Raw genomic sequence first — 27223 nt, forward strand, 5'->3', positions numbered from 1 at the left:
GTTTTAGAAATTAAATATGAATATATTAACGGAAGAAAGGAAAAGCAATATTGTGAGTCACTAATTCTAATATTTTCAAGTGTCTATTTTAGTTTTCTTAAAAATAGCATCAGTTGAAGAATGGAACTCTCATATTCTGTAAGAACACAGGGATGGTTCAGTTTGAAGAGGAAAACGTGAATTTTATTTCTAATGCATTTATTTAGTGACCTGCTGTCTTTGAAAAATTCATTTTTTATACTCTTCAATTACTGTTGGATGGTTTTATTTATAGTGAATTTAGAGGAAGAGTGAAGGAACTTTCCATCTGTGTCCTCCAAAAATACCTGAAGCAGGTGAAGAGGTGCAGGGTAAAATTAATTTTTTATTTTCTGGTTTCAATATTTTAATAATTAGGATGGTTTTAGAGACCAGTTTTTTAAAAAAATGCCAGGTTTATGGAGTGCTTTTACTTTTGTGGGAAGCTCTCAGGAGATTCATTTTTTATGGTGCCTGTATAAAGCATGTGGCAAAATATTTCAGATGCTGTGCTATTGCACTTTTGGTTAAATAGACCTAACAGTTGAAGCTAGCTAGCTAGTGAAATAACAGTAAGTGCAAAGCAACAATATGCATTTGGGAAATCTAAGGGGAAAACGGGTTATTGAAGTGTGTCTCCAGAGAAAAATGTAGGCATTACACTTCTGGGTTTTTTTGTTGTTTCCTATATAGAAAAATGACCCTGATCTTGTTTTTCCAGAAAAATATTTAGTTCTTGAATACAAATTGCTTTAGATGTGACTCGAATAAACTAATTTTTTATACTGGATCTCATTATCTGTCAGTCCATAATAGGAAGTATGTTAATGGTTCTTGAAATTATGGTAACATTAAGAACATACTTAATGGGCTTAGAAGAAATGGCATATTCTCCCTTACTACTTTTTGTTATTTCTCGTTTATTATCCCTTAAAATTATTTATCAATCTCTTAAAAAAAGAAGCTCTACTAGTCACCCTTAAAGGAATGAAATTACAGGGTAGTCAAAGTTTTACAAGGGCAGTGAGGGAGAAAGAATAAGGAAGAAATAGTTGATCCTTTGGGTTTTATAAGGAATGTTACGTTAGGGACCTTTGGGAACGAACAATTTGTCTTTCATTTCAGAGTTTGTAAACACATAAGCACCTTCTCAAGGAAAAAAGCCACAGCATAGTGCAAAGATCTATCTTTTCATCTAGGCCAGAAGGCCATCATATAAAGAGAAAAAAAATTAATGGACTTAAATTAATGGACTTAAAAAAAAAATGAAGGAATTTAGTATTTTCAAAAATGATACATAATCTATTTCTCTTTAAAACAGACTCCTTAGCATTTTTTTTTTTTTTAGTGTATGTAGGTTTTTTTTTTTTTAAGGAAATAGGATCAGGATCATCTTGACTGCTATTTTTGCTAGTATTAATTTCTACTCTAAACAAAAATTGTACTGCAGTGAACTGAGGTCTTAAATCTCTATGTGATAATGAACTTTTATTTATATACTTCAGAGCTATCAAAGATTTATCCAAAGTAATTGAGAACATCAATGCCTGAGAGTCCTAAAAGCTTCATTCAGAAGGAGTAAGTCAATTGCTTGGTAAGGTAGGAAAGGTTGGTGGGGGAAATTAGAAGTCAATTACTTTTAGAGAATTCTTGTTAGACTAATCAGTTTCTCAAATAATCCAGAAATAAAACACTGCTGTTGAAATTTAAGCATGTCTTTATAAAGTCATCAGCTTTAATAGAAATTTCTTGCCTGAAGTTCGCACCGAATCCCTGTGTATTTCAAAAGATTTGTAATGGTTTCAAAATTCGTTGCAGTGATTATACTATTTAAGTATCAGTCATTGCTTGAGACCTTTTCTGTTTGACTTACTCTATGGCTTAGAATGACTGTTAAAATTATATATATGAAATTCTTAAAGTGGCACCGCCAAGGATTATCTTTTTGGATATTGAGATAATTTTTTCTGACAGTCCTAGGTTAAAAGAAAGAAATAATAGAAGAGTCTGTTAAACATATCCCATCCATTTAGCTAAGTACTCCTTAGTAGTGTTGTCTTTTCGAGCAATACGTAATAAAAGTGAAGAATTTAGATCTCAAAGGAAATTGAACTAGAAGAAATCTAAATCTTTTTATCTTAGAGAAAATGAAACTTAACAGAGAGTTTATGCAGTTTTCCCTAGGTCATTGAAGTTAACCTAGTGGCACAATTAAAACTGAAACCTAGGCTTCTGAATTCCTAGTCCTTAATAACAACTCATTCTCTAAATTCTTGATACTGTAGTAAATTTGATGATTTTAACTTCCAGACTTTCTTAACTTTTTTTATGCTCCATAATTCCTCAGGGTAACAGAAAAGCTTAAGTAATTTTGTATGGAAGAAGAGAGATGGTGTGCTCTTGGCACAGTTCCTTTACGTTTTCCATCATGGAGTAGGGCTGCTACCTCCTTCCTGGTGTCTCTTCCCATCCCCATTGCTATGAGAATCTGATTTAGTACCTCCTAAGTAGGTGGTAACACTTGAAATGATGGTGGAATGCTTTTAAGGGGAAAAATTAGTTCAGACAGTTATAGTCATTGAAAATACGCTTTTGATTGGTTGGAATAAAATAATGATGACTTAGTGTTTAAAAAACTGCCTTATTTATATTTTTAATAATGGCAATATTCTAGTTAGTTGGTCTTTTACTCTGTCCTGAATTACAGTTTTCTGGTATATGGTATATTTCTCACTTTGTTCTAGAAGAATACAGAAGAGAAACATTTGAACAAATCTGAAGCGTTGACTATTTGTTTGAACTATTTGCAACATGATTAAATCATAAGGGTGAAGGTATAAAGTTGTTTGATTTTTTAAAAATTTATCCTGATCATATTGTGTATGTGTGTGTGTCTAGTATTACATTTTCTATCTTAAATAAAACAATTACATATGCACCTAAAATGAAAACTAGGTTATTTTTCAAAGTTATAAACTTATTTAAAAATAATTAGTGGAAAGTAGTACTGGGTTTTCTTAAAAAAATCTTAAAGAGGATAAAATGAAAATGGCTAGTAATTCCACAAGATAATCTACACTGACTTTCTTTATAAAAAATAGTGGTTAGAAAATTCCAACAGCACAGAAATTTTTTTCTCCCCAGCCCATTCTCTAGGGGAAACTGTTGTTAATAGATTCTTCTGTATCCTTTTGTGGAAAATTTTTTCTCTATACATTCCAGCCCAATTTACTCTCTCTACCCTCTTCTTCTTACTCCATATGTGTGTGTGTTGTGTATGTATGTTTTTTTTAACATTTTTATCTCAATCAGCACAGATGTCTCATCTTTTTAGTCAGTTAATAGTATTCCATTGCATGGAAGAATGGTATTTCATGTCTAACTAGTCAAATGATGGACTTTAAAATTTTTTCCCAACTTTTTGCCATGGACAATTTTATAGCAATGATTGTTTTACATATATCTTAGTGTACTTTTATAGGCATATCAGTAGGATAAGTTCATATAGGCAAAATTATCTCCAGAATGAATAAAGCAACTTTTATTTCTAAGAATAATGTTTGAATGCATTTTAAGTATATTTTAATCCCTAATGCAGAATCTTTACTGCCTAGTTTGAGTTTTTCTAGAAATAGATAATTGCTACAGGTGAGGACCTGTTTTAATAGCTATTGTCTTACTTTTTTCCTTTCCCATTTTTCATTTTACTGTAGTCATTAACAGTAGCTGTTGTAGGTTTTCCTGGAGGGTATTATTGTTAGAGATACCAGTTCCTAAGGAGACATAGATAATAGTCTGACATGACAGATGACAGCTTGCAGTCACATTTTAAACATGCTTTGAACAGATGAGATCCATTTAAAAAGAAAGAGAAAGTAAGGGGGAAGGAGGTAAGAGGTAAAGAGAAAAATTTTTTACACTTGTTTTTCTCTGGGAGGTATAGAAGGAATCATGTCCTAGGCTTTACTCGGTTACACCTTCACCACCTATACCATGGAACTTTCATCAAATGGCTCCTCTCCCTGGGTTTGGTGGGGCATATTGGTGGGGCAGATTTACTGCCAAGTTTAATGATTATGATCAAGTAACTTTATGCATTTGAAAATATATAGTACTATATAACATATATATTTATTCCACTCTGAAATATGTATTTTGATTCTTAACTTTTATTTTGTAAATATCTTTTTGATTGTCAGTGGGGCAAAAGTAATCTTTAAACTATTTTCAAATGCCAGTTTTCCAGAGCCTCATCTTTTATTTAACTGGATTAAATTTCAAGAAACTGGTCTCCTCTCATCCTTCTCAAATTGATACAGTAGAATTTTAACTTGAATATAGAATACTAAAATATCTATAGGCAAACCATACTTATTTCTCCTCCCCGTATCCTAGTCCAGATGTACCATTAGTGAAATCATGGTTCTTAAAGCATTCCAGTGTGCTTGATGTACTTCAATATGTGAACACTATGAACACATAGTGCTATCCATGAACACTGGTTGTTCTACTTTTTATCAGTAATACCTAAAAATTCCACCAGTCTTGAAAACATTTAGTACCTTAATGAATGGAAAATATTTAGGGATTTATTCAGGATTTTAAAGTAACTATTAACTAACATTTATTGATGTTTGAGACCTTGTACAAACTATACAGATGCCATTCACAATTCAGTATCTCTATTATAATTTGCCAATATCTAACACTACTAGAAATACACCTTTTATTCTTCAATAAATAACTTATTTTTAATCAGAAAGCGTTTTTTATCAGAAGACTTAAATAATTACCGAGTGTGCAAACAGAACTAAATGCTCAGAGGACCATTTCTTTTAAGCTCCTAATTTGAAAGAAATGCTTGTGTTTCTTTTTCTTTATGCAAACGTGTTTATAAAGCTTACTTATAAGGAAAACAGCATTGTCAAGCTACTCTGGCTAGTGAACCTGGGACCAGATAAAGATGGTCATTAATTTTGTAGCCTTTAACAGAGGTTGTTAATGTGGGAAATGTGTATTTGCATGAAAACAAAAGTGAGTTAGTATCTTAAAATGTTGACTTGCAGTGTAATAATTTGAGTGGTGGGTAAAGCCAGAAATATATAGCTCTGTCCAGAAGATGCTAAGCAAGCTAGAAAACCTTTTTATGGTTATATTACTTGATTGTCCTTGTCACCCTACCAGCCTCCCATTAGAAGAATGGAATTAAAAAGTAACAGTGTCGATTGTATTGCATCACAGTGACTCTTTAGTGGTATACCTCTTTAAAATATGTAATACTGAATACTGAATAACAGTTTTCTGTTAGAGTAAGACAGTCTATAGGAAAGAACCATTCTAAGAATTAAAAGGTAAAAATAGGACCCTTGAAAAAGTGTGCCTCAAAAGAATCTGAGGCATATGGAGTCTAGAATGTCATACTTAATACAGAAGCATAATGCAGTTTTCAAAATAGAGTTGTAACACATTAGAAGAATTTGTGTTGGATGCCCAGCTTTTGAAAAATTGGGTTCTTTCTTCATTTCTATTTTGTTTTCTTGCCTCTCTGCCCCATTACTTAGGAGAAAGAAGGAAAATAAATATCTTTCTCAGTTTACAATGGGGTTACATGCCAATAATCCACCGTAAGGTGAAAATATCATAAATAGAAAATGAATTTAATACACCTAACTTACCATAGTTTAGCGTAGCTTACCTTGAATATACTAAAAAACTTACATTAGCCTACATTTGAGCAAAATCATCTAACACAAAGCCTATTTTATAGTAAAGTGTTGAATATCTTACGTAATTTATTGAATACTGCATTGAAAGTAAAAACAGAATGGTTGTATGGGTACACAATGGTTGTAAGCATATGGGTTGTTTATTCTGGTGGTGATGTGGCTGAATGGAAGCAGCGTCTCAGTGTCGCTTCCCAAGAGAGAGTCATACTGCCTATCGCTAGCCCAGGAAAAGATTAAAATTCAAAAATTGATGTATAGTTCCTGTCATTCCATGAATGCATACTGCTTTAGCACCATTGAAAAATCTTAAGTCAAACCATCATAAGTTAGAGACTGTCTGTACTAGGCTATCTCTATCTGTTTTTGCTAGTGCTTTTGGCCTTGCAGCATCTCTGACTTTTAATGGTATGAAATAGATGGCCCTGAAATAACTAGTTAAGGTTTTAGTTATAAAGTTTGTCATTTGAAGCATCTTTTAGTTTTTTGCAATTTGTTTTATAGGATTTTGTTGATAGGTGACTTTATAATTGCACATTAACCGAATTAAGATAAAACAGCCATAAATTGTCAAGTGGTGATACTATGAAAGTAAGTTGCTAACAGTCTTCAAATTTTTCAGATCTTGTAGTTAAATTTATGAGAGGTAGAATAGTATATTAGAAAGGAGCGTTGTAATTGGGAATGTTTGAGATCTTCCACTGCATAATTTAACCTCTGTTTAGCTTGGAATGTTGCTAATTCAGTGATAATTTAGAAGTATGTTGTCTGTCCATAAAATTAACAACATACTGTTTAGTGCTTAAGTAACATTTTAATTTCTTCTGTTGCTTTTTTACAATATAATTCTTATGTAAAATAGTGCCTTAAATGGTTTTTGCTTCTCTCAAAAACACATTTTAAGCCAGAGACCAGCTTGATAGCAAATCTTATATGTATTTTACCCTGTATTGATAGGAGAGAATATTTCAGAAAATGCCAAGATCTACAATCATCTCTTAAACCACGTTATGAGACCCATATTTGCCTTTAAAATCTGAATTAATTCTGTATTATTGTCTTTTTTTCTAGATTCAGGAGTGTTTTGGATTTTTTCTGTGTTTAACTAAATAGGTCCATGAAAGGATTATATGGGAAGTTTTAGTGTGTCTTAGGTAATTGAGACATTAAAACTTGCTGTAGTTGGTGGTGTCATATTAGTCATTGAATAAATCTTGTAATGTTTGTAAAGATTTACTACACAAAGACGCTAATTTTTCTTCTCTTCTTCCCCCTTCAGCCATCTGTTGAGTCTTCAAGTCCAGGTAAGTATTTTCTGTATTTTTTATAATCTCTGTTTGACTAACATTTGTCCTATTAGTTGCATAAAGGTTAGAGGAGTTAGACTATCATCTGACTTGCTTTTCTTCTGAATGCTTCTTTTCTCTGGGGAAAAAGAAATGGATGAAATATTTGACTGCCCATGAAAGTACAGGTGAGGCTGCTATGAGTTCAACCTCATGACTATTTGTGGGTTCCCTCTTTTTTTTTTTGATAAATTGTCAAATGTATTTCTTAGAAGTTTTTAATTGCTATCTGATTTTAAGTTTATATGAAGTATATTTTTTTAAAAGGAATCACTGCTTAGGAATATTTGCTTGCATAGAAAATTCAAAGTAATTCATTGAGAAAAAAATTGTTAATTACTGATGGAACAAAAAATAAAACTTATTTTAATTTTGTAAATTAAGAAGTTATTTTTAGATTGAAATAGGATTAAGTTTTATCCTCAGGCCCTATGTCTTTGGATTTCTGTATTCTCCATATACAATACAGGTTCATTTTTTCCTAACTTAAAAGACTTTGCAAATATGTGATAATTTGGACCAAATCTACACCATAAATGTTTTGTTTGGCCAGAGTCATGATCTTCAAAAATTAGAATAAGTTTTATATAAAATCTGAATTTGGGCTTTCCATGATCAGTCAAATAGAGGTCTGGCACCAGAGATGACACCATTCCTGTTTGTCACCAGTTGGTTTTACTAAATAGTGAGAGAAGAGTCTGATGCTAGTCTTTCTGCCTCAGTGTCCCAGGACTTTACCAAGAGAAGACTGCCTTTGGCTAGGGAGGATGAGGATTAAGGAACAGCATTATATAGCTGTGATTATATAATAACAGCATTATAGAGCAATGAGATAAGGGAGCTCTCTGAGGCATGGTAGTGTTTTATTTGACAACATCTCATATGTATTAAATATTTACATATGATGTATTACTGAATTTTCCAGATTATTGAAGCATTCAACTTTCTGTGTTTTAAATTTTAAGGAAAAAGTTCACAAAAATGCTTGAATTAACATAAACCTTTTTTTAATAGTTCAGGTTCCTTTTTATGAATGCAAATCATTCTACTCTGTAATGAATATATCAAGTAAGGGTTGGAATAGAATACCTCCAGAATAGAATACCCTTCTAAATAACTAGTGTGTCCAATTGGCAGTTGATTTTGTCATATTTATTTCAGCTGGAAATGTCTTACACTTTTTCTAATATGCTTGGAAGCAAAGTACATTAGGCTTTGTGACATTTCTGAAACTCAAGCATTTTTTTTTTTTTCTTCCTGGTTTATAAATAATGTTCTGGGTGGTTGAGGTTGGAAATAATCTGACCTCAGATCAATATCAGATTACCATATTCTTTTCAGGACATGGAATTATTCTTAATGTTTTTTTTCTTTCAAACACAGAAATAATTTTCATTGAAGAAACAGGGTTTTTGTTAATGTGACATTACTAATAGACTGAGTTTTAGATATTTTTCTATGAATTTTTGAGTCATTCATCAGGTAATACATAGGTACATAAAAATAATAACTCCAAAAGTGGTATTGATAAATTGCTTTCTCAGTTTCCATTGCATTTAAATCAGTCTAGGTGAACTGGAAGAATAGTAGAACTTGAAGAATACAAATGTTTTTGATGTACTTTACTACTTGCTGAATATTTACTCAAATTGAAATTTCTTTTTAATTGTTTTCAGACCAAGGAAATTTTTTGAGGTGGGTGGTATTTGTACTATCTGGCTTCTGCTCAAAGGAATGTTTCTTGTTTCTTGTAAGTAATACTAATTGTAGGCAGTTGAAAAGTTGATGGAAAAATTAGAAATAGAGGCTTCATATTAAAAAATACTTTGGTCTACTGGTGAAAGCTTTGTATTTTGTAACATCTGCACTTTGAAACTGATGCTAGTAATAATAGTCACATAACCCAGGCTAAGTGGCTTGTGTATAGACTCCACCACTATAAACCAGTTTTGAGGCACAGTACTTGATGTGCAAGACTGGTAGCCATTAGAGGTGGGGATTTAGGGAGGGGAAGGTAAATGATTAAATAGTGCATGTGCTATGAGTTGTTGGAAAGATGTAAGGTACCTTACAGTAATTTTGCAGTCTAATGGAGCTTTATGACAAAGCAGTGACATTTGTATTAACTCTGAAGCAAACCATTTATTTACAGAAGGCACCAATTCCCTCCCACTAATAATTTGTTTTGGGGATTCCTACCCCTTAGGATACAGCCTAACGATGAGTCTAGTAATTAATAGAAAGGGATGTGATGGTTAGTTGGTCTTGTAGAATGAGGTAAAAATAAGTCAAATGAAACAAAGAGGCCAAATTTAAAGCAAGAAAATTTAAATTGAAGGTTTCTTGAAAACAGTGCAGTGTATCTGTGGGGAAAGGAGTTAAGAGTGAGAATGGAGAAAAAAGCTTCATCCACACTTTTTTTTACATAGTGGGAGGGTGGAGTAGCAAGGCTTTAAATACAACTGGCTTTTCAAAAATGGCAAAAATGGGGAACTTCAGCTAAGTTGTAACACTTAAGATTTGGTGTTGTGTACTAATGAACTTGTTTTTTTTTTAAGTTAGTAAAAAGGTATAAGCAGTTAGGAATTAAGCATAATTATTTTTTGACAATATTTGCATCCAATAGGAATTATATAACAGGGTAATAGTATACAAAGTGGTGGTGTGGAGATTTTAGGATCTTTCTGCCTACAAGAGAGAAGAAAAGTATAGCATTTGTAGGAATATATAATTACTGACTAAGTGTCCTAGAAGATTGTTGATTAAACTGAAACATTTTGGGAACATTTTCCATTGAAAACTCAGAAAGAAGGGACAATGATTGGGGTAAAAATGTTGCAACTAAATTAGCAGCTCCAAACCTGTTCTCTTAGGAACCTTTGTATCTGTTCTTCAACTAGTTTTAAGATGCCAGTAATATTATGCCATGCTATTATTAGTTGCCAGAAGAAATTAAGAATATACTTTTCTAAATGTGTTCTTATGCTCATTTTATAAGCTGTTCTAAAACTTAATTTGTTAACTCATTTGTACTATAAGAAGATACCTGATTTAATAGTGATGTATTTAGTTATTTTATATTTAGTATCAATATTTTGTTGTACTCCTCAAATAGCACAGTGACTTATAATTGTTTTGCCACCTGACCCGACTTGCAATTCACTCAACTAGTAAAATTGGCTTTCTTCAAGTATTCTTTGAGGCAGGATATGTACTGTCTGAGGTTGTGAGTTACAGGAGACTTGGGGTAAAGTTAAAAGCCCTGGTGGTGTAATTAGCAGACCCAGTATTCAAATTCTATTCTTGCCATCTACTAGCTCTATGAGTTTAAACAGTTTGCTTAAACTCTTTGGGCCTCAAGCTTTTGTTTTTATTCTTCATAGAATTGTCTGACAATTAAATGAGATGATGTGACGTGCATAAGCCTACTACTTAGCACATAGTACTAAAAGCACTCAACAAATGGCTTTTACACTAAAAATTGTGGGAGGTGACAAGAATTCTAAGCCTTGGGTGCTCCTTATCCCTAATAGACTTGTTTTCAGGAAATAAGCCTCTACCTCTCTTTATTTATTGGTTCTTTTACTGGAGTCAAATGGAAGGGTAGGTACATCTATTAATATAATCTTTAACAGTTTAAGTGTATAAAAGAAATGGCTAATTGATTTTTTTAAATGTTAAATAACTCATTTGTTTAATAGTAAACAGTACTTTTGAAATCTTAAGTCTAGATTTTGTAGTTGCCAGATGTGGGAGTACTGTACAGAATATATATACATGCCAAGTCATTTGCAATCTGCTGTTAGAAGGCTTGAACCTACTGAGTATAGCAACATTCCCTAGCTATCAGGCTAAAAACAGATTAACTTACAAATTAGTTAACTACTACTAGATTATTTTCAATGCCTTTCATAAGAGTTTTGTGTGCAATTTTAATTAATTTTACTTTTATGCTCCAATTTCAGATCAAAACCAACTAAGTAACTAAGGACAGCTACCTATATATTAGAAAATATTTTTATGGAAGTGTTGTTAGAAGAATAGTATTTGAGTGCAGCTATGTTTTCATTATATAGATGACTACATACTTAAAAACACGATATTCTCTTCAAGGGTGATAGGAGTTCACACTCATGGGGTCTATTAGATAACAATCAAATGATTAAGAACTGTGATTTTTTTCCTCCCCCTGACAAAAGACAATTTTTATTTGATACAATCTTTTATTCTTTACAACTCGTTTCATGTTCAGAAGATCACATTACTTTTTTTAACAGCTGTAAACATTTTTTGAAGTTATAAGTACCCCCTTCTCCCCTCCTACTTTCACAGTTGTAATTGCAAATATATAGAGGTGATATAGGGCAAAAATAATTCCTTACAGAAGAGGTATATTTTTGGGGTGGGGGGGTGATAAGTAAGGGCAAGAATACAGTCAGCTAATAAGATACACCTAATTTGGTTTACCACACTTTTTCAACTATCTTTACCAGGAGGTTCAGCAACGTCAGATGACCATGAATTTGATCCATCAGCTGACATGCTGGTTCATGATTTTGATGATGAACGAACATTAGAAGAGGAAGAAATGATGGAAGGAGAAACAAACTTCAGTTCTGAAATAGAGGATCTTGCAAGGGTAAATAACAATGAGAACTGGAGGATGAAATGGTTACAACTTTCTTGTGGAGAGAGAAAACACTTGAAATTTTGGTTTTCTACCTGTGTTTTGGGGGGAAATGGTGTTACATATAATTGATACTGAAAAATTCTGTTTGGTTGAGGGTGGGATGTTTAAAGTTTGATAGGAAAAGTTTATTTTTTTTAAGTAACTTTAGTATGTGCAGAAGTCAAATAGTTACTTTGCTAAAACATCACATGTATCAGGTTACAAATGAACTATTAAATGATCTTAAATTTCCTCTTGTATACCTTCTGTCCTCTCCCAATTACTGTACCATTTATTTACTATCCAGTGAAGCCAAAATTTCTTAAAATTGTCACTATCCTTTTCATTTCCCATTTGCTCCATAAAGTGCTCCAGATTTACTCACCCCTACCTATCAAGATGAACAATGATTTTTTTTATATCTGTTGGTCATTTTTTCTCTACTCTTCAGTATTCGACACAACTTAGATTTCCTTTTATTTCAACCCTGGAGTACCCACCCCACTGGCTAGTTTTCCCTATCTACTTGTTCCTATTTTGTTAAACTTTGCAGACTCATCTTCCTTTACCCAAGGTTTAAATTTGAAATTTCCCATTTCTCAGTTCTGGATTTCTCTTTTATCTTTTAGATCAGTGCTTCTCAAAATTTAGTATGAGGGACAGCTGCTTCAGAATACTCATGGACTTACTAAGAAGTGAAGTCTTATACCTCTTCCCAAGGCTTACTGAATTAGAATCCCCTGCAGGGTGGGGCTCAAATCTACATCTTCATTAAATATACAAACCAAATTTGAAAATTGCTAAACTAAGTGATCTGATCTAATCTATTCCATGATGTCTGTTTTCCAGTATTCCTTAGTTTATTTTTCTAGCGTTCGCTTATTCCCTGTCTCTAATTTTGTTTATCTAACCACCTGTTTGACTTTTTTGCTTGAATTTCTCAGTAGACTGCTTTAAATTTTAAATGTACAAAACAGAACTATTGATTGATGTTCTCCTTCCTCTCCCTGTTCCTTTGTCTTCTGCATTTAAGTAGAAAATAGTACTACTATTATTTTGTTGCCTAAAAGTCAGAAACAAGGGAGTCATCTTCCTTCATTCCCAATACTCATTCGCAAATAAGCCTATCATTTCTATCCACAAAATATTTATTATGTGACTCTTGCTGTCTCTCTGCTGCCACCCTTTAGCCTAGATCACTGTCATTTTAGCCTAGACTATTGTAGTAGCTTCCTAACAGGTTTCTCCCATTTCCTTTTTTACCACTCTTCCCTCCAGTATATTTTTACAGCAGCCATGATATTCTTTTCAAAATATATGAGTCAATTTTTGTCAACCTCCTATTTAAATAGTGGCTTCCTATTACACCAAAGGAAAATCCAGACTGCTTGACCTGGCCTGGTCAGTAAGGCCACTTGCATGATATGGTCTTTCATCCATATATTACACTGCCCTGTCCTGTAGCCACACTAGCTGCCTTTGTTCTTAGATGTGCTGGTTTCTGACTGCTTCAAGGCTTTTCAGTTCACTCTCTGGTATGTGATTTCCAAAGCTGGCTTTTTCTCCTCAGTTTGGGCTTAATGTTGCCTTCTCAGAGTGGCCTTTCCTGGCCCCTAATTAGCTCTGTTGACTACTGTAACCCATTCAGTACTTTATACCTAATACAATTTATAATAATGTTTGTTTAATTTATCAGCTGTATCCTCCTTCAGTTCCATGAGAGGAAGGACCTTATCTATTTCATTCACCAATGTATTTCATGGTACCTAGCAAGAATGGTCACTCAAATTTTGAATGAATGGATAAATCAATCTGGTATACTCTAATTGAAATTTATTACTTACATAATCTGCTATACTCCATGATAAAAAGAACTTAATAAATAAAGAACATAAAAACACAGTGCCAGTCTTTAAGCATTTGGAGCACATACTATCATGGAAAACAAATTCTTACGGTTGTATATAATAAAGACTAATCTGTGTTTCTGAATTTTAGTTGGAACTTTTGAAAGTGTACATTTAAAGAGCTGGAAAAGCAGTCCTATTAATATTTAACAAATCTTGTCAGGAGGTCCCATTTTGGATCATTTAGCAATTAAAACTGGCTTAATCCACAATGCCTAAGCAACATAATATTTTATGCCAGAGAACAGAATTGGTCTTAGTAGCAGTGATATTATAGTTGTTATAAAAGCTTTTTCAGATGGGTTAAAAAGCATAGGAAAAACCTGGAGTCTGAACTACTGATTAGAAAAGGCTGGAAGGCCATTAAGAAGACAGGGTTAATTTTTGTGGATGGTTCAGAATCTAGGCAAATATCAAAGGAAACGGTTGATTTAAAAATCAATCACAGTCACTGCATATATTCATGAAATGGAAAAGCAGTTAGTTTCAATTATTTGCTTATATTTCACAGAAAGTTCTACCACTTTAGATATATTTTCCTGTCCTGAATGACCCATCCCTGGGATAAAAGATAAAGGAATAAAATCTTATATTTTCCATCTTACTATATTCTGTATTACTTAAGTAATTGAGTAAAGTAATTACTCAAGAAGAGATAAGCACAGGTTATAATAGATTATGAGGTAAAATGGTTGTTTTTTTTCTGTTTCAGGAAATGGGCTGTTACATTAGTTTAAAATTACTGAAAGGCTTTGCTAAAATTTTGGGTATGTTACTGTCTTTTCTTATTTCTCCTATAATCTACTGCCTTCTTCAGTCCCTTACAGCCCCCTGAAAATTTACTTTCAAATGACCCTTCCATAGGAAAAAATAATTAAAATAGAATTACATATAGAGGATATACAAAGGAAGACAGAGATAAGGGAACCAGTCTTTTATCATTCTTTTCAAACAGACAGTCTTATACCTTCTCAGATGCTTTTAACTTCTCCCAGAATAATTAAGGTTTAGATTTAAGTAGCACATAATCACCAATGCTCTCTTTGATCTATAACCTGCAGATAAGCTAGTTGAGGGCCAGTATGTTGGATTTCCTATAGTGATAAACTCTTCAGGTATGGTTTTTGTTTTTATTTAAAAGTGAGCAAGATTTAGTCATGATTACTGATTTGCTTTTCTAGAAGTGAAGCAATTATAGTTATGTCAGGAATTGGTAAGGTGGTTTTTACATGTACCTTGGTTGCACAAAATAGATTTTTGAAGTACTTGTGGCAGAATCTGACAGTTGATATATTCAGGAGTTATCAGTAACTGCATAGCCTGTGGTTTTAAGTTTATTCAATTTGAATTCTAAAACTTTAGATGAAAATTAGCTTTTCATAGAAGAAACTTTGATGTGTGTTATTATATTTGTATACATGAATCTTACCAGTATTAAAGGCATTTTAGTTATAAAAGTTTAGCATTTAAATGTTTCAATATAATTAGACATACAGGTTAGAATTTATTATGGTGATAACCCTTAGGGTTGCCAGAATCATTTCCAGAGTTAATAGACTTGTTGCTAGTATAACAAGTACAGAGGTTTAGCTCTGTATTTTAAATTCACTCTGAAACTCATAGCCTCACTTTGAAAGGCACAGTTGTAGCAGTCTGGGGGAAGAGGGATCAGGATCAGCTATCTTTATGTTATTTATCTGTGTAAAGTGCTAGACGCATTCCACCTCGTGAATCTCCAGAGCTAAAGAATAAAGATTGAAATGTGAGAGTTTTAAGTATTTTTTGATGTCCACATACAGCATGCATTATTACAGATAAAAACGAAACCCTGGTATGGGGATCATAAAGAAGAGTTCGCTGCCTCCACCCCTTCGTAGTTTAGTTTTTCTCATAGTCAATTGCAGCCCCAAGAGGTGGTTGCCTGAGGAACTGTCTCTAGTCCAATCTGGATTAGGCCTTTATGGCTGGAAATGAGCCTCTTTCCTTCTTCCTCCCCTCCTCGAAAGCATTTACTGGTAAGTCAGTTTTGGTAAAACAGGTATGAGAAGAGTACTGTGTTTATCTACAGCCAACATCTGCCATGAGTTGTCATTTCTAAATGACTAACCTCATGTGAAGGAGACCAAGCTGTCTCCTCTGAAGCCAGGAACTGGACGTCACTCCAGCTTTAAAATACTACAGTTGATGCTTGGTAACTTTATTTATTAAAAGGACAGGTTTAATTTCATATACCATGTTTGTCTTTTTAAAAGTCTGTTCTTTTCACCTCCAGTTAGCCTCCCTTTAGCTTATGTAGACATGGTTTCTCCTCATTTTGTTGTAGTGCTTAGACAGCTTTTTAAATCACAGTATGCTAGTCCACCTTATATTTTTATTCATATTATACTACATTCATTTTCCTTACTTTTTATACTCTCTCAACCCAACACCTTTTATTTCACATTGCATCAGGATAGTATACACTTAACCTAGGTTCAGGTTTTGAAGACATCAGTGTACATGCATATGTGTGTAAGGGTACTGTAAAGCAGTGAGTCAGACTGCCTGGTTCACAATGCAGCTGCACTCCTTACTTAATGTGTGACTTTGGACTAATTAATGTTATTAAGCTTCAGTGTTGTAATAAGGATGATATATGTAAAACATTTAGCACAGTGTTGAGCATGTGATAATCACTCAATAAGTCATAGTAGTTAATATCATTCATAAAATTCTCAAAGATCTGTAATCCTAAAAATGAAGATCCGCTGTATTTGACCTATAATTTTCTTTTCCACTGTTCCCCCCATATCTGCACTATAACTCTTTAACACTTTTGTGAATGGGAGTAAAAAACTGTGCCACTTTATTGCAATGTTTCAATTTAAGTGGAAGAAAGCCGCTTATTACCTAGAAGAACAGAGACTTCAACAATATAAACTAGTGGGAGAGTCTCTGGAACAGGTAACTGACAGGCCCTGGTTTAATAATGCACTGTCAGCCACATTATTCAGCTTTTAGTCCTGATTCAGAGAGAAATAGCAACAAACACTTGCTTTATGGGATATCATTACTGTTTATATATCAGAATATTTGGGGGTAAATAGCAGACTCCATCTTGAGCTAGCTTAAGCAAAATGAATTTAGTGTAAGGCTCATGTAATTTCATTAAGGGCAGGGGAGTATCTATGCCTCAGAGACTGAAGTGCCACCAGAACATATTTTCTGTTTTTGCTTTTCTACAAGGTGGCGTCCTTTTTCAGACCAGCTTTCTTCATATGCTGTTTGTTTCCAGGTCTCCCAGATAAACTGCTTAAGATACTCTGTGTTTCTTTAGCTGCTTTGGGTAAAAATCTGGAAACAAACTGGCTAAACTTGGGTCACATGTGCATTCCAAACCTGTTGCCAGGAAATGCAGTGATATTGATTGGGTTAGATGCTATGTGGCCCAAAAGGGGAACTGTCAATAAAAATAACATGCTTGGAATGGAGGAAATAATATTTCCTGGAAGAAGATGAGTATGTAAGTAGAAGGAAAGGATTAGGGGCAAATAGTAAATGATCCTTACTCGATACTTGCTAAATCTTTAATTCAGTTAGTGCAAAAATAGAGATACAGTAAGTACACTTGAATTAAAAACTGAGAATTCCTCAGCATAGATTTGGTTTTTATTGCAGTTATAGCCCAGTGTTTGCTGCAAGATCTTCACTTTACACCTTAGATAATTAAGACACTTTCATACTGTTGTCAGACTCTCTTAACTGTATTGTATTGTATTCCTCAGTGGGTCATGGTTGATGTTCTCTAATTTATTGCTTTACTAACTTGGTGTTGGGGACAGGAGTTATGTTAAAAATGCAAAAGCATAATACAATTGACCTTTGATCCACATGGGTTTGAACTGCATGGTTCTACTTACATATGGATTTTTAAAAATATATTGGAAAATATTTTGGAGATGTGTGACAATTTGAAAATTTTTCTTTTCTCTAGTTTATTGTATGAATATAGTATATAACACATATAACACAAAATATGTGTTAATTGGCTGTTTATGTTACCAGTAGGCTTTTGATCAACAGTAGGCTGTTAGTAAAGTTTATGGGGAGTCAACAGTTAACAATACAGATTTTTGACTGCATGAGAGTTGATGCCTCTAACCTCCACTCAAATGTACCACTATATACTCTTTGTTTTTAACATTAACCAAGCATTTTCTTGATGGGATAATCATGGATATTTTGTTTACACATGATAGAACCCATTTAAAACTAACTGACTGAAAACAAACTTTTTAGAAGTTTACTAGAATGTTTTTAGAACTATTGTTTTTATTATTTTTTAGAACCTTTTCAGAAGTCATCTGAATGTGTGTCTGGGTCCAGGCAAGTCTGGAACCAGAGATTCATTATCACTCAACCTATGGTTTAATCCTGTTGATTTCTTCCGCAGGGTCTCTTAAGTGTTTTTCTTTACTGCAACCGCTAATTTATTTTAGATTCTGATTATACTACATGTGAATAATAGCACTGGATTCTAACTTATCTCAGTCTCCTTGGCAGACTAAATCTCTCCATGCCTAAGTCCGTCTTGAACCTTTCATTTTATAATTTCCCCTAAGCCCTTCTGTAGTATCAGTCACTGCTCAATAGCTACTCTCAAATTGAGTCAAAAGTAGAGTATAACAGATCCCTTTAGAAACTAAGTAAAATTGAAGAAAGTAGTAGTAAAAATACCAGTCCTTTCATTTTTAAATTAACTACAGATACCTTCTCCAATCAGGGTAACCTGCTTATTTATTTTTGTTTATGTGCATGTACAGTTGTCATTTCCTCTGAGCTAAATAACTTTTCTGCCAGTTCTATTACTGTTTCTTCAAATTCAAGTAGTTCTTCAAATGCACTGTGATGAGCTACTTTTGACTCTTCCTCTGTGCTTAGTCAGTATTGAAGTCGTTGCTAAATTTTTCCTTGAGAAATGAATTTTTATAAAGTTAGTCACATTTCTCAATTGCATGTCCAAGAGGGAAGAATCTTGACTTAACCGCAGGTGTCAGACATTGCACATTCCTGATAATGATAAGAAAAAAAATCATTCCATGCAATTACTGTCACCTGTTCTTTTGACATGTAAGTGAGCTGGAAGTCATATGTTAACATAGCTTTATGAAAGATAATGATCAGTCTTTATTACCTCCTACTGGAAAGGCTGATTTGCATGTATCATGTCCTAGAACGGTGAGGTAGGTGTTTTTCAAGGAGGTCCTGTACCAGCAGAATATCTGACAGTTACTAAAAATATAGATACTGAGGCCTCCCTTCAGACATACTAGAAGAGAAACTTATTGGTGGTGCTTGGCAGTCTGTTTAATAAGCCCTCAAGATGATTCTGTTGTCCTTGAATAAGACAGACCAAAGGTAGAAGTCTGAGGTACTTGACTGATAATCTACCTCTCTTGTGTGAGCTCTCAAAGTATCAATTAACTCACTTGTAAACATTAGAGATAATAGTAATATACATTGGGGTAGTTTTAAAGATGAAATAAGTATGAAACAAGCTCTTTTTGAATTCTTAAGGCCCATGTAAGTGTAAGGTGCAAACTTAGGCTAAAATGCTTTTCTTGGTTTGTCCCTCATACACACTAGTGACTTCAGGGGGGTCTTGCTCATAGTGACTTCAGTTGTTAAACCTGCTTCTAACTTGTGATGCAGAATAAGTCTAAAGTATGAGCTGGGATTAGGTGGTTTAGGTATTGTAGTAAAGTCTCTATCTGTGCACAATGTTTCTTCCTGCTTGATTTTCTTGTTAAATACAGGTAGTAAGTACTCCCATCTGGTACTTTTAAAGATCTAATGAGATTGTATAATATTCTCATTCTGCTTTTGCTAAGAAAAGATGGAACAAGATGTGGAATCAAAGCACTTACCACAAATGCCAGACACATAGAAAAACACTATGGCAGTTATTTGTTGTTATTGTATATACAACCAACCTTCTCTGGCCTTATTTCATTCTTTTTTTGATTTTGAAGTTCTGTTTTAATTCTTAAATCCTGACTCCTAAATCCCAAATTTCTGTCTCCTGTACCAGATCCTTGGTACATGGACCAGATACCTGCTTGGAGTGGATCTTTGAATACCTCAAGTAGTGTTACAGTGTTACTGCTCTTTGAGAGTCAGGATACAAGGTGTCAGTTAAGTTTGCTAGTTGGTCAGTCAGTTGGAAATGTACTACCTTGCCTAATACAGTTACAACTTTAGATTATGGCTACTGCACACTGTTAGGGCTATCAGAATTGATTTCTCTCTCAGAAACAGATTCACAAACTGATTTTAACTAGCATATTCACTTACAGTGTGAAATAGAGTGTTAAACAGCATTTTCTTCTATTTCTACAATAATTTTTTTCAAATTTTATTGTACATGTGCTTCTTATACATAAATTCAGTGTGATGGGAGTTAATTGTATGATCTAAGTGGTTAGTGTCATCAGGGTGTATATATCATCTAGTCTGATGTGCCCATCTCTGCTGTAGTAATGTGTTTAACGTATGGGCTAGACTTATTCTGTCCATGAATAAGGCTATAAGGTTGCTGGAGAAATAGAAAACATGTCTTGTTTGATGGTTACTCTTTTTCTAGGTTCTAAACTGACATTTGCTGTTCAATTTTTCCTAGAGAGAGAGGGAGAGAGAGAGAGAGAGAGAGAGAGAGAGAGAGAGAGAGAGAGAGAGTGTGTGTGTGTGTGTGTGTGTGTGTGTGTGTGTGTTTAGGTTTCCCTGATACTTTATTTCATACTTGATACTTGATTACTGATTGGAGTACCTTCTGTATATCTCATTTCACAGTGTATGGGTGTTTTGTCATTTCCCCCTCAGAATATGCCTTTTGTGGGTTGGGGGAGATCCCTTGCTAAGGCAGTGTGGTCTACTGATAGGAGTATGGCTTTGGAATTAGACTTGAAATCTGGCACCACTACTATTAACTTGTGTGATTTTAGGAGAAATTGCTTAATCTGTCAGCCTCAGTTTCCCCATCTATGAAATGGAGATAATGATTTTGTAAGAAATTTTAATGGTTGCATGAGATGATTTTACATGTACTTAAACAGATAGCTAAGAAAAAATACACGGTTAATGTAATCCAGTGTCATTTCTGCATTTCATTGATGTTTTAACGTGTTTGGGCTGGACTGTGAATATCATCTCCCTTTGGAGTTTGTTAATGTTAGTTTATAGTCTGTTTTCTAATATTTCTATTTCCCTACTCCAAAATCATGTATGGTACTCTTATTAATTGTGAGCATCCATATTTACTGTCTCTACATTTACTGAATTGATTGCACCAAAGAAATTTTATTTTAAGCTAATGCCATCTTTTAGTACTTCTAAAGATTTTATTTTGTTACTAGCAGTTAGAATTGCTCAGTCTCCTACAGAAATTCTTAAAAGACTAGTATTTTCCTAGGTTTCAGTTTCACTTTTACGATTTGAGAATTCTTGATACATGGTTCTAAAAGTACTCTATATAGAATGAATAATTATAGATTTGGGATTTATAGGAATATGAACTAACACTCAGAAAATGACTTTTTATTTTGGTCTGCTTAGGAAGGCGACATGCCAATTCATGAACTTCTCAGCCTTTATGGTTATGATAGTACTATTCGACTACCTGAAGATGAGGAGGAGGAGGAGGAAGAGGAAGAAGAAGGTGAAGATGATGAAGATGCTGATAATGATGATAACAGTGGCTGTAGTGGGGAAAATAAAGTAAGGTTATATACATGGTTTTAAGATTGTAGTATTTATTCTTGTTGAAGTTATAATCTATTAATATATTCATTTGACTCTTATTTTTATAGTCTATCTTTACTCTTTCTGATTTTAAAAGTAATACATTTAAATGTTAAAAATTAAAGAAATATGTAATAAAAATTGGATGCCCCCTGTAATCCATTCCTGAGAATCAAGGTTTTTGGTTGTGTCATTCAGATTTCTTTGCAATGCCTATTCTAAATTAATTTGAGCCAACTTTTAAAAATGCTATTCTTTTTAAGTAATGAGGGTTAATTGGCAGTTTTTTATTCTTTTTTTTAATTTTGTTTTGAATTAATTTTAGTTCTACAGAAGAGGTTCAAAGATAGTACAGAAAGATCCTGTATATATTTCACCCAGCTTCACCTAATGTTGAAATCTTACATAACCGTGGTATATTTATCAAAACTAAGAAATCGGCACTGGTACAGTACTATTAATTAAACTATGGGCATTTCAGATTTCACTGGGCTTTCCATTAATGTCTTTTTTCCTGTTCCAGACTCCAACGCAAGACACCAAGCTGTATTTAGTATTTATTTTAGCCTTCTAGTTGTATTTGGAATACTAAGACCTTTTCATCTTCAACAATTCTCCCTACATCTTAAAGATATTTAATTTGTTACTCCACAGGAAGAGCATATAAAGGATTCATCAGGTCAGGAGGATGAAACTCAGTCCTCCAATGATGATCCATCACAATCTGTTGCTTCTCAGGATGCCCAGGAAATAATCCGCCCACGGCGATGTAAATATTTTGATACAAGTAAGTATTATTGGCAGCTGCAGTTTAAATATAATTTTTATTATTTAATATATGACCTAAAATTCTAGTGTTTTTCTTCACTGCTCTGTTTGAATTCACTTAATCTGAAATCTCACTCAACAGTAATGGAGTTTTGTTCTAGGTTATTGGTTTAGCTTTGCTGTGGCCCTGTTGTCCGTGAATATACTACAGTAATTGTGTTGACACTATACTACTTGATTTTGAGTGTGTTCCTTTTTTCCCCTGACCCTTCTTTAAATTTAGTTTGTTTCATGATTGTTTATTTCTCCTGGTCTTTTCCTCACTTTTCTTTTTCGACTGTTTTAACCTTCTTAGCCTTTTTAAGGTATTATTTATGAGCATCGCTTTCTCTAATCAGTGGCTCCCATGTCTTGAAGAAGTGGTTGAACCTTGAGGTGGAATATGTTACACCTAGAAAAAGCTCTCCTGATTTTTCTGCAGTTATGATCTAGACAGAAATGATGGGTGGTCAAGACATTCAATGTGTATGTCTTGAATATTTGCATGCTTCATCTGCTGCAACTGTTTGATTCTAAGCAGGAATCATTACTTTAGAAGACAGATGTATGATAGGAAAAAGCCACCCATTAGTGTTAGGAGTTTAATTTGTGGTATAAATTTCTGTACTTTAAAAAGAACAACAACACTTGGAAGAACAGTAATTTCTCATGAAATATAGCTTACTGTCTTGTGTGAATGATTTGTTACACATTTAGTTTAGAAGTGAATTTAGTGCTCCTAATGATAATATTTTTGTGAGTTTTGATCTAAGATAAGGCCCAATTGGAAAGTGCAGCAGTGCAAGGAGAGGTTAGTTATTGAAATAATTGTGTTAATTTAAGTTTGGAGAAAATGTGGTTTTGCCTCCCTTAAACAAAAAGCAGATCCATTGCTAGTGTTTGCTTAAAAGCAAGATGCTAAGTGACTGCCTCTTGAAATAATACTTATTTTATACTTCTAATTTGGTATTTTAGTTGTGATGTATTCATGGCAGTTATACATATACTGATCTCTTAGCTTTTCCATAGAAAAAGTTAATTTCTATATATAATGTTAACCCTTTTGAACTTCATGTCAGTGGTAGAACTGAGCAGATGCTGACAATCTAATACTCTTCAGATTTCCTACCTCTTTATATAAATACATTCTTACTCCAAAATCTAAACAAACAGCAACTTGCCTGCTCTTAGTAAAATGGAAATTGGAGAGAATGGAGGTCTTCATACATATCCTCCTTTCACACACTCCACCCAAAGTGGTGCTAATAACAAAGTTCTCAGTGTTTCAAAGGAAACCATTTTTTTGTCCAAATTCTCATTTTATAATGGAACAAATTGAAGTCATATAATTTATGATGTCACCAGGCTGTTGGTAACAGAATTAATTTTAAAAACATATTATCTTTGACTCTCAGTTTTTCACTCAAGTTTTTGTAGGAAATATTTCATGAGAATACAGTTGTCTAAGATTAGGTTTATGCTAGAAGGTTAATGGGTTTTTTGTTTTAAAAACGTATATTTGATAAGAAATATCTTGTCCTAACCTGCAGATACCTTTAGGTATATTTAAATATTTAAGAACAGATATAAAAATAATATACAGATGTGGACAGGATAAGCAATCATTTTATAGTATTTTTGTCTTATTAATTCTAGATAGTGAAATAGAAGAAGAATCTGAAGAAGATGAAGATTATATTCCATCAGAAGACTGGAAAAAGGTAGTTAAACCTGTGTTTTCCCAAAACTTAGATAACTTAGTATTTAAAAAGCCAAGTATAATTATTATTTTACTAGCAATACGCATTGATAAAATTGAGGTAAGCCTTTTTGTGACATATAAATGTTTGTTAGATGTGCAGATTTCCCCTTAACTCATCCAGGTGAGAAATGTATAAATTTTTATAAAATAATATATAGAAAGAATTGGACTTGTTGAACAAGTCAGTACTCAAACCAAGATTAGAAATCCAAATTTTTGAACTAGTGCTGAATTGGACTTTGGTTGCACTATTGAAAGGGTCACATGTAATTTACTTGGGAAAGTAGTTTTGGAGACTTTGCTGTTTGTTAAGTAAATTTTGTTTATTAGATTATAAGTTTTCCACCCCATATTAATGTTGCTGTTTACAACTTAAAAGTATATTATATGAAGAGACAGATTTGGGCTTCTTTGTAACTATCCATAATTAAGTTAATTTCTGAAACACCTGTATTGACTTGTTAATTATAAAATTGTGTAACATTAATTAATCATATAGTTAAATCGAAGACTTAAGTTCAAGCTGTTACAAAGCCAATGACTTATTACAAAAATGTGTTATAACATCATACAGATTTGGTTAGAGCAAATCATTTATGCAGAAGAAAATGATAAGATGTATCACATGATTTTCCTCTTAAAAACTTCCCTTGAGTTTTTTTTTTTTTTTTGTCTTCTTGCCCATGTCTGATTTTAAATTTAGTGCATAAACAATCATTTCTTTGCGAGCAAAATAGCCCAAAACATGAAAGTGATTAGGCTTTCTGTACTACTTAAAATCATGATTGATTGATTAATTACTTTAATACTTTAGAGCCTTTCTTGTGGTTTTATATCTCTTTTGTTTTTAGTTGAAGTTCTCTGGTTTGGGATGCTTGGGGAAAACTTTAAGAAGAGCTAACCAGCTTGCTGATTAAAATAAGGAAACATCTCATATTTAGAGTGTCTGTTAGGAAGAATGAAGTATTCAGTATTCAGATGAACTCCCAGTGGGCACCCAAGAATCCTAGGCTTCAGCTAAAATTGATCTATTTATGGAATTTCCAAGAGATGTTTAGGAAAGAAAGACATCAGTGTGAGTTACAATGGTAAGGTAAGATTGGCCTAGTGCAGTATGTGTAATTAATTTGAGCGAGTGATGAATGAATGATATAAAGACAGAAAACAAGGATCACAGAAGTAACTCAATATTTGTGTGACCTTTTAGGCAAGTGTTCTTCAATCCGGCTTTTCCTGATTCCTACACCATCAACAATTTAAGATGAAAAATGCTAGAAACCTTAAGAGTCATCTTACATGTTATTTTCTACCACATATTCAAGTTTACTTACCTTTTATCTAACAAAAGTTGTTTTATGATCTGGAGTATAGAGTAATTAAGTGTTGATTTTTTTATTTTTCTTCTTCTTTTTTTTTTTTAAATGAAGGAACAAAAACTCAGGATGGAGAACATTGTGGGGTTGGGGATGAAGCCTTCATTGCTGAGGAATGCTAGTCCTGAGAAAAATTACTACATAAAAATCATGTAATAAATGAAACAGTAAACCAGATTGTTTGATTTTAGTATGACTGTTTTGGTTAGAAAAAAAGTTGTCAAGATTCAGGGATTCATTGTCTAAGCCTTGTAAGATAAAATAGAGTTTTTATAGAAACTGGGGTAGAGAAAACAGCTTTGAAATATCTGAGTTGAGGTTATAGTCTCAGATCTTATTAATAGTGTGTTCCTGAGGAAATTGGTTTGAGTTTCATCTCCTCACATACATTAAGGGATTAACAATTTCAGCCTTGTCAGAGTTGGCAAGGATTTAATGAAAATTACACACAAGATACTTGGTACATAATGCTCCCAAATGCTGTGTACCTCCTCTTCCCTACAGAATGGATTAGCAGGTGAAAAGGAGTGTTCTGAACTCAATAGGAAAAAGGAGCTGTCTTAACTTTATATTAGTCCAGAAGTTTTGAACCCTGGCTTTATGTTACAACTCACTTGGAGAACTTTTAAATACTGACTACCAGGGCCTTCATTCTGAAATTCTGATTTAATTGGTCTGGAATGGATCTGCTTTGGAAATTTAGAATCTTCACAGCCAGGTTGACGGCTTGATTCTATGCTCTGGTCGGCATAAATGAATGAAGTTGAAAGAGACACAATGGACAATATAATGCTCTTTTTTATAATGAAAGACATAAAGAAAATTCCTATAGAACAGTAGAGGAAATGTGTATGTGATACTCTTTTAAAATAATTTTCCTATATAGGTGCAGTAATAAATTAATTACATAGAGCATGTATTTGAAGTTATGTTCGATCAAATGAGATTCTAACATCAGTGGATTAACCATAACAGGAGAGAGAGGAACTTTTCAAATTCTAAGAGCTTAAACTTATTAGACCATGATTTTGTATCTTTCCGACCTAGGTCTTATTCTCATAATGCAGCAAATTAATTCTTAATATTTAGCCACCAAGGTCCATGAACTCTTGGTCCTCATGTGTTTAAAATCTCATCAGTGGTGATCTCTCCTTGTCTTTTTGAATAGCCAGTTTACTTTAATGTGGTGATTTGATAATACAGATTTTGATTACCAGATTTCCTAAAATAAACTTTAATTGTGTTTTGGGAGATTATGTTTGATTTTGTATTGTTTGAAAGTCAGGCACTAACCTGCTAATCCATTTGGAGTGGAGTTTGGTCTCTATGAACTCTGTACAAAGCCATTTTGTTACTTCCTTTACTTATATAAACTCTAGTTCTCATACTTGCTCATGTGTCAGAATCACCTGCCCTGCTTGTTTAAGCACTAATTGCTGAGTCCCATGTCTGGAGTTCTGGTTGGGTAGGTCTGGAATAGGCCTGAGTGTCTGCGCTTCTAACAGTTCCCAGGTGATGCCGATGATACTGATCGAGGAACCATAATTTCGAGTGTAGATACTCTGAAAATAGCTGAGTTTGACTTCTGTTTTTCAGAGTGTTTGAAATTATCTTATTAACTGAATTACAAGAATTCATTCTTATTTCTTTTTCTCCGTATTTTGAAGTAAATTTGTATCTGTTGTCTATATTGTATTTCACCTCATTATTACTACTAATATTTTCAGCCAGTCATATTCAAGATCTTCTCTATTATTAACTCATTCATCCTCACAATACTCCTTTGAATAGGTAATTGGTAGTATCTGTATTTTTTGACAGAAACCAGAAACAATTTACCCA

At 33.3% G+C, this 27223-nt stretch overlaps 1 protein-coding gene across 10 annotated transcripts in view; it reads left to right on the forward strand.

The window, feature by feature from the left end:
- The window catches only part of MIER1 (MIER1 transcriptional regulator), a 55979-nt gene that overhangs the window by 7443 nt on the left and 21313 nt on the right, over nt 1-27223 (forward strand). For 6 of the 10 annotated variants that reach the window (XM_017664949.3, XM_017664957.3, XM_017664950.3 and 3 more), the window contains 5 exons: nt 7021-7045; nt 11581-11726; nt 21254-21415; nt 22094-22226; nt 23903-23967. In XM_017664949.3, coding sequence (XP_017520438.1) covers nt 7021-7045; nt 11581-11726; nt 21254-21415; nt 22094-22226; nt 23903-23967 — 531 coding nt within the window. Of the gene's footprint in view, nt 1-7020; nt 7046-7178; nt 7216-8763; nt 8783-11580; nt 11727-21253; nt 21416-22093; nt 22227-23902; nt 23968-27223 lie in introns of all 10 variants that reach the window. The other 4 variants (XM_037024274.2, XM_073234108.1, XM_073234109.1 and 1 more) reach the window with 2 other exon arrangements.

Source organism: Manis javanica, chromosome 4 (assembly GCF_040802235.1).
Source record: "Manis javanica isolate MJ-LG chromosome 4, MJ_LKY, whole genome shotgun sequence".
Classification (NCBI taxonomy): domain Eukaryota; kingdom Metazoa; phylum Chordata; class Mammalia; order Pholidota; family Manidae; genus Manis; species Manis javanica.